Source organism: Cebus imitator, unplaced genomic scaffold (genome assembly GCF_001604975.1).
Source record: "Cebus imitator isolate Cc_AM_T3 unplaced genomic scaffold, Cebus_imitator-1.0 Scaffold605, whole genome shotgun sequence".
Classification (NCBI taxonomy): Eukaryota; Metazoa; Chordata; class Mammalia; order Primates; family Cebidae; genus Cebus; species Cebus imitator.
In genome coordinates, this window is record NW_016107920.1 from 153,808 (window position 1) to 161,848 (window position 8,041).

At 40.9% G+C, this 8,041-nt stretch overlaps 2 protein-coding genes across 2 annotated transcripts; both read left to right on the plus strand.

Moving 5' to 3' along the window:
- The first annotated feature begins 4,862 nt into the window (after positions 1-4,862).
- LOC108294830 (melanoma-associated antigen B6-like) lies at positions 4,863-6,113 on the plus strand. The gene has a single exon (XM_017516815.2). It carries the CDS (start codon positions 4,863-4,865, stop codon positions 6,111-6,113), a length of 1,251 nt encoding a protein of 416 aa, XP_017372304.1.
- A 20-nt stretch (positions 6,114-6,133) lies between these two features.
- LOC108294822 (melanoma-associated antigen B6-like) lies at positions 6,134-7,613 on the plus strand (the record flags this gene model as incomplete). The annotated part of the gene is made up of 1 exon (XM_017516811.2): positions 6,134-7,613. A coding segment is annotated over one exon (900 nt), but the record flags the coding sequence as incomplete, so codon positions are not given.
- Between the last annotated feature and the right edge of the window lie 428 nt (positions 7,614-8,041).

Genomic DNA, 8,041 nt, shown 5'->3' on the forward strand with positions numbered 1-8,041 from the left:
AGGGAGGAACCTCTCCTCCTTGATTTTTTAGAATAGTTTTAGTAGAATTGGTACTAGTTCTTCTTTGTATGTCAGGTACATTTCGGCTGTGAATCCTGTTCCAGGGCCTTTTTTGGTAGGTAGCGGCTTTGTCTTTGTCTAGTCTCTGGGAAGATCTTGCCAGCTCATACATCTGTCAGGGTGTTGGGTCCACTGCAGCTAGAATCCCAGAGGTCTGTGGTGGGAGTAAGCTGTCCCCTAGTCCCTTCACTCACCCCTTCCCCAGGCACAGTTCTGGGCTAGGAACCAGTTACAGCATTCAGGCACCCCACGTGGAATTTCTAGCTCTCTCTCTCTTCAGCTTCAGCAACTGAATCTTTTCTCTATCAACATTGAATATTTTCTCTCCAAAGATTTGTTCAAATTATGTTGGTGTAGTCAAAACTGTGGTCTCTCTCTGTGGGAATGGCACTTCCTGGCTGCATTTAATCAGTCACTTTCTCTTCTAATATTTACTTTATTGAGAGTGTTTTATCATGAAAGGATGTTAAGTTTTGTGAGAAGCCTTTTCTGTATCCATCAAGATGATCATTTTTGGAAAAGCTAAAGACAAAATTGAATCAACAAACCTAGACTAACCAATTTAAAAAAATTAAAATAAGCAAAATCAGAAATGAAACAGGAGACATTATATCTGACACCACAGAAGTACGAAAAGGAACATAAGAGATTATTATTACACACCAACAAATTGAATAACTAAAACAAATAAATGCATTTCTGGAAACATCCAATCTATCAAGACTGAATCAGGAAGAGGTAGAAAATATGAACTAAACAGTAACAAGTGAGGAGATCAAATCAGTAATTTAAAAGTATGTCTGCAGAAAAAGCCCAAGACCTGATGGTTTCACTGCTGAAAAAACATTTAAAGAACTAATAGCAATCCTTCTCAATTTCTTCCCAAAAACTGAAGAGGAGGAAACACTTTCAACTTGTTTTATGAGGTTGGCATTTGCCCTAGTACCAAAGCCAGGCAAGAACAATGGAAGAAAAGAAAACTATGGACCAGTATTCCTGATGAACACAGATGCAAAAATCCTCAACCAAATACTAGCAAACTTAATTCAACAGAAAAGATCATTCAGTATGGTCAAGTGGGATTTACTCCAGGGATGCAAGAATGGTTCAACATACAAGAATCGATAAATGTGATATATCATATTAACCAAATGAGGAACAAAATCCATATAATTACTATAGTTTTTTTAAAAATTCTTAACATCTAGGAGAGTAAGTCCTCTTATATTTTGGCCATTTGCAAGTCAATTTAAGTTTAGAATCAGCCTGTTAATTTTCATACACAAAAATCTATTGAGTTTCTTTGACAGAATCATACACTGTAGATTCTATTTGCAGGGAATGAACATGTTTATAATATTGAATTTTTCTTTACATAAATGTATAACCATTCTCTGTGTACTTACTTTTTATTTATTTATATAAATAATAGCTGTATATGTACAGATTACATATAGTCATATAAATAGGTACTAGTATTTTGATGATATTTTAATTTCATTTTTACATTGTTTGTTGCTACAGAAACAAAATACATGTTTATATTTTGCCCTTATGTGCACCAACTTTAAAAAATACTTTTATTGATAGTTTTTCGTTAGTATTCGCACACCTACTTTATCATTATCTATTAATGATAGTAATTGCCCTTTTAATTTTCTGATCTCTATCCCTTTTATTTTTCCAATTTCTATTAAAGAACTATGTAGTATCTTGATTAAAAAGTTAAATAGAAATGATGACATAAGGCATCCTTTTCTATATTCTAATTTTAAAGTAAAACCTTTCAATATTTTCAAATTACATATGATGTTTACTGTTGTTTTGTATATATTATTTGCCAGATTGAAAATATGTATTTTTAAGCATGAATGAACGTTAGTTTAAAACATTATTCTGTATTGGTTTATATGTAATTTTTCTCATCTATGCTGTCTCTGACTTATGTCTGTCTTTGGACCTTCTTGCCCTGAGGTGTATTCCTCAAGCCTCCCCTTCTTTACTCTCCATTATAAAATGTCTGACTCCCATTTCTTATGCTCTGTGCTCTTCAACACCTGGATGTCAGCTCGGTTCAGCCAAAAAGTGGAAAAGCTGGAGATGAAAGCTCAGGAGACTAGAAGTGCCCAAAGTTTTTTACCTTCTTTCTCTCTGCAGCAGGTGGCTTCTTCAATGGATACATCTTCTCCATGGCTATAATTTCCTTCATTATTTGTCAGCCATGATTTCCGATCCTGTTGACCACAACTCCTACATTTCAGTAATAATGTATTTTCTCTTTCTTCCTCCAGCTTAGAGGTCGGAGTGCCTTCCTTGAGTTGATAGGTATTATTTGTTCCACTGTTATTGGCTGACTTCTCCAGGAACCTATTTCCTGCATTTAGAGTGATTCCTGTTTCCTGGATAATCGTTGACTGTTAGAGTTGGCCAATTATATTGATTAATTTCTTCATAAGAAACCATCATTTCACTTCTAGAAAAAAACACTGTTACATGTAAATGTGTATGTGTGCATGCATGTATGTACATGTTTGTGTTCAAATTCTGTTATATAAATATGTATTTTATATATAAATGTAAAGTGTATAATATACATACATATTTTATATATATTCAAAAGTTCTAAGAGCATAATGGAGAGATTTATTGAACTTTTACAATCTTTGAACACTACACATAAAGTGCCATAGTACTACTATGGGAAAAAGTCCAAATGGTACTGAAAAGAATATTATAACTTTAAATATATTTATCAAAAAAGTAAAACCTACAAATGATTCAAAGGCTACAGAAACAATGGCATAATATGCCCAAATAAGTAAAAGGTAGAAAATAATGATGATAAATGCAGAAATGATGAATTAAGAAACAGTACAGTCAACTAATGAAAGCCAGTTTATTCAAAAGATTTATATAACAGTTTATATAGTATGACATTTCAATAACATTTATTAGATTTATATAAAAAACTTTAAGTGTTATCTATTATGAAAAAAATGGAAATAAGTGATATTAGTTAAATAAAACTAGAAAATTTATGTACAGAAGAGTTTTAAAGATTATAAGAGAACACAATAAATACATTTACCATTACATCAGGAGAACAAATAGCAGACAAGAAAAAGGTTCTAAGTATAGAACTATTTTAGACAGAATAACCATTCTGCAGCCCCTAATGGATTAGTTGATAAAGTGGTAATCCTCAATGACCGCCAACATGACCACAAAGGTGATAACAGACATTGTGTATCTCTTAATTGAAGTACACAATGTTGCCTTTAGAGTGGTCTTGCCAACAAACCAACAAATAAATAAACCTTTATCCAATCAATCTTCTTACTATAACTATTGATCATTGTTGTTGCTGAGTACTAGAAGGGGTCCCATGAAGCCCCACCCCTACTGTCAGTCTTGGAGGGTCCCTGCATGGCTTCCGGGCTCAGGCTCCACCTTACTTCCTATTCTGGACTCTCAGGGAATGAGATCTTTGATCTCCTGTTGACTGATTAAGCTCAGTAGACAGAGAAGTCCAAGGGTCCACTAATAGCCCCAGAAAGAATTTTATGTGAATTTTCCGGGAGTCACCCCACCCACAGAACACACGGAGAGTGGCAGAGCCCCGCCCCTGCTGTTATGCTGGGAAGGTCAGGGGGGCATGGCCGGAAGTGGTTCCCCAACTTCCGCCTAAAAAGGCTGTTGCGCCAGAGCCTCAGTCTGAAAAGCGCTGTGTCAGGTCTGCAGAAAGAGGCATCCTAGATCTCAGTTGTCTAGTGAGTATCCTGACCTAGAACTGGGGGACATTGCCCAACAACCGTAAATCCCTTCTCCCTAAAAAAAGGCGGCTCTAGAGAGCCCTGTCCCATCTTGCCCCTGAGCCGGTCCCTGAGGAGTCTGCATGCATGGCCGCTAGGCCCAAAGTGCATTCACTTTTTCCGTCGGGTTGAACAGCATGAAGGCCTCGGTCCAAGGCTGGTGGACTCAGGTCAGGAGGGAGAGAAATCTCAGGCATTCCATAGTTAAAAGAGAATCCTCCTTAAGATTGAGGGGACTCCATGCCCCAGAACGGAGTGACACTGAACTCTGCTGCTGACGTCAGTCTGGGGTCCCGGCAGGTCTCTAGAGACTGAAGTGCATTCTCACTTTGTTCCCGTGGGCGTTAGAGAAGTAGGGCCCTGGTTATAAGGAGACGGCAGCAGGTCAGCGAGGGCAATTTCCAGATTGTGGGAAGAGTCGGAGTGAGGAGTCTGATTACCGTGGGGACAATTCTCACTAAAACAGCAAGAGCACTCAAATCTCTTCAGTACTGTCAGCCCTAGGTGGTCTGAGTGACCCCAGAGTGAAGTGTTGGGCAGAAGTGCTTCTTTATTTCCTCCTCGTTAGTATTGTAAAAATTCCTAGTGTCAATTTTAGAGCTGCAGAGGAGAATGGGTCTCTGGGTCTTATCAATTTTTACGATGATCCTGAATACAAATATAGAGGATCAGGCCCTGAACAGAGGGGCCCCCATTGCCAGCCCCTGCTGTCACCTCAGTAAGCCCCAAAATAGGCTGTCATGCTATAGTCTAATACTCACTCTAACTTCCTCCTGAGTTCGAACTAGACAAAGTGACCAGGAGAACAGGAGTCCTGTGATTTCCTAGGGCAGTTCTTTCACAGAAACCTGCAGAAGGGGCCCTGGTTAAAGTCAAGATGGTTGCTCTCTGGTGAAGGTGTTGATGTGATGTCACTCTCTCCCGTCCAGGTGCCAACCTTTTCAGCCTTCTCACTCACACTCCTACCTGCTGTCACCAGCCATAGCCATCATGCCTCGGGGTCAGAAGAGTAAGCTCCGTGCCCGTGAGAAACGCCGAGACACCCATGGTCAGCCGCAGAGTCTCCCGGGTCCTCAGACCACTGTAGAGAAGCAAAAAGAGCCCCCCACTTCCACTATCTCTTCTGATTATCGGGGTGCTCATCCTAAGTCTTCTGATGCCTCCGTTCCTCAGGAGTCTCAGGGAGCTTCACCCACTGGCTCTCCTGATGCAGGTGTTTCATGCTCAAAATCTGATGTGGCTGCCAAGGGTCAAGATGACAAAAGTGCAGGCACCTCCCCTGATGCCTCCGTTCCTCAGGAGTCTCAGGGAACTTCACCCACTGAATCTCCTGATGCAGATGCTTCATGCTCAAAATCTGATGTGGCTGCCAAGGGTCAAGATGACAAAAGTGCAGGCACCTCCCCTGATGCTTCCGTTCCTCAGGAGTCTCCCCCTGATGCCTCCGTTCCTCAGGAGTCTCAGGGAGCTTCACCCACTGAATCTCCTGATGCAGGTGCTTCATGCTCAAAATCTGATGTGGCTGCTAAGGGTGAAGATGAGGAGAGTGCACACGCCTCCCAGAGAGCCATGTACTTCAAGAGCTTAGGCCGAGATCCTATAAACAAGAAGTCGTGGGAGTTGGTGCAATTCCTGCAGGAGAAGTTTGAGAAGAATGAGTCCATTTTGAAGGCAGACATGCTGAAGCTTGTCAGCAAAAGGTACAAGGAGTACTTCCCTGAGATCCTCAAGCAAACCTCCGAACATCTGGTGGTGACCTTTGGTGTTGAATTGAAAGAAATGGATTCCAGTGGTGAATCCTACACCCTTGTCAGCAAGCTGGGCCTCTCCAGTGAAGGAAGTCTGAGTGGTTATAATGGGCTGGCGAAGTCAGGTATCCTGATGTCGGCCCTGGGTTTGATCTTCATGAAAGGCAACCGTGCCACTGAAGAGGAGGTCTGGGACTTTCTGACCTTCCTGGGGATCTCCTCTAGGATGACACATCCACTCTATGGGGATCCTGAGAAGGTCCTTACTGAAGATTTGGTGCAAGCAAAGTACCTGGAGTACCGGCAGGTGTGCAACAGTGATCCTCCACGTTATGAATTCCTGTGGGGTCCACGAGCCCACTTTGAAACCAGCAAGATGAGAGTCCTGGATGTTTTCGCCAAGATCAATAACACCGTCCCCGGGTTCTACCCACATCTGTATGAAGAGGCTTTGGTAGATGAGGTACAGAAAGCATTGAGAGTGAACTTTTAAGGCAGGGCTGGTACGGTTTCCTTGGCCANACCGCCTCTCTTGATGCAGGTGCTTCATGCTCAAAATCTGATGTGGCTGCCAAGGGTCAAGATGAGAAAAATGCAAGCACCTCCCCTGATGCCTCTGTTCCTCAGGGGTCTCAGGGAGTTTCATCCACTGCCTCTCTTGATGCAGGCATTTCATGCTCAAAATCTGATATGGCTGGCTTGAATCAAGATGGGGAAAGTGCAATCACCTCCCAGAGAGCTGCCTTCTTTAAGACCACAGATCGAGATCCTCTAAACAGGAAGGCGAGTGCGTTGGTGCATTTCCTACAGGAGAAGTTTGAGAAGAAAGAGATCATTTTGAAGGCAGACATGTTGAAGCGTATTAGCAGAAAGTACAAGGAATACTTGCCTGAGATCCTCAAGAAAACCTCCAACCATTTGGCAGTGGTTTTTGGCGTTGAATTGAAAGAAATGGATTCCAGCGGTGAATCCTACACCCTTGTCAACAAGCTGGGCCTCTCCGGTGAAGGCATTCTGAGTGGTGTTAATGGGCTGGCGAAGTCGGGTATCCTGGTGTCTCTCCTGAGTTTCATTTTCATGAGAGGGAACCGTGCCACTGAAAAGGAGGTCTGGGACTTCCTGGGTGTTTTGGGGATCTATGACGGAATCACGCACTCAATCTATGGGGAGCCCCGGAAGATCATTACAGAAGATTTGGTGCAAGATAAGTACCTGGAGTACCGGCAGGTGTGCAACAGTGATCCTCCATGCTATGAGTTCCTGTGGGGTCCACGAGCCCATGCTGAAACCAGTAAGATGAGAGTCCTGAGAGCTTTGGCCAGTATCAATAACACTGCCCCCGGTTCCTACCCACATCTGTATGAAGAGGCTTTGGTAGATGAGGTACAGAAAGCATTGAGAGTGAACTTTTAAGGCAGGGCTGGTACGGTTTCCTTGGCCAGGGCACCTTACGGGGCCACATCCTACAGATCCTCCCATTTCTAGGGAGGTCTGAAGTAGAATTTTTTTTTGATGTTAGAGGAGAGTAATGAGCCTTCTAAGTAGTGCAGTATAGTAGAGGCTGGAGGGAACAGGACGTGTTTCTTTCTTTTGTCCTGTTACAGATGAGTAATTTGTAGATTTATGTTTTGCTTTCTTTGTCAATTTTCAAGATTGTTCCTGTTAAGTGAAGGTTTATTTTGCTTCATACTATAAATGTATCAGTAACATAGCTCTCACATTCATAGCTGTTTAACCAATTTGGAAGTTATGGTTTTGGTATTAATAAAACAAAATCATACACCATTCATATTTTCTTTATAATTCAAAACTAGATAACATGGTAATAGAGAAGGGATTTTGATATGAATCTTAAAGAACTCCACAGTAAACTAGTTGACACCATAATAGGATGAGAAAGCAAAGTAAAAACGGAAATGTAAAAGTTGCCTAATTCTTGGTTTGCCTTATTCCTTATTTCTTTTAATACAAATAAAGGATGCTTGGATTCATTTAGGTTATTACAGAGTGCTGTTAGTTTGTTTTGTTCTACTGCACTTCATATTCTGTCACTGACTGCATAAAAAAAACAAAAAAACTCTGATTGGAGAGTGGTATTTTCTGGGTTTAAAATAATCATATGAAATGCAGTGATCAATGTAAGCCAGAATGAGTACACTAAAATCCTTTTGAAACAAGGCCGCTAAGTTTAAAAACTCCATAGGCTTTTATTGTTTCAGACACTTTCAAGATGTGATAATTGTGTTTCTTAATATATCATTAGGAAAATTAAAAATTAATATTGTGTAAAAACACATATTATGGTAACTGCCATTTATTACTATTTCCTACTTAGTATGCCTTATTTTTTATTTTTATATTTTTATTTTACTTTAGGTGCATACTATATCTGGCATTTCTCCCCATGTTATCCCCCGCACC

Excerpts from the sequence above, each read along its gene's own strand:
- LOC108294830 (XM_017516815.2), top strand. The coding sequence starts at position 4,863 with ATGCCTCGGGGTCAGAAGAGTAAGCTCCGTGCCCGTGAGAAACGCCGA.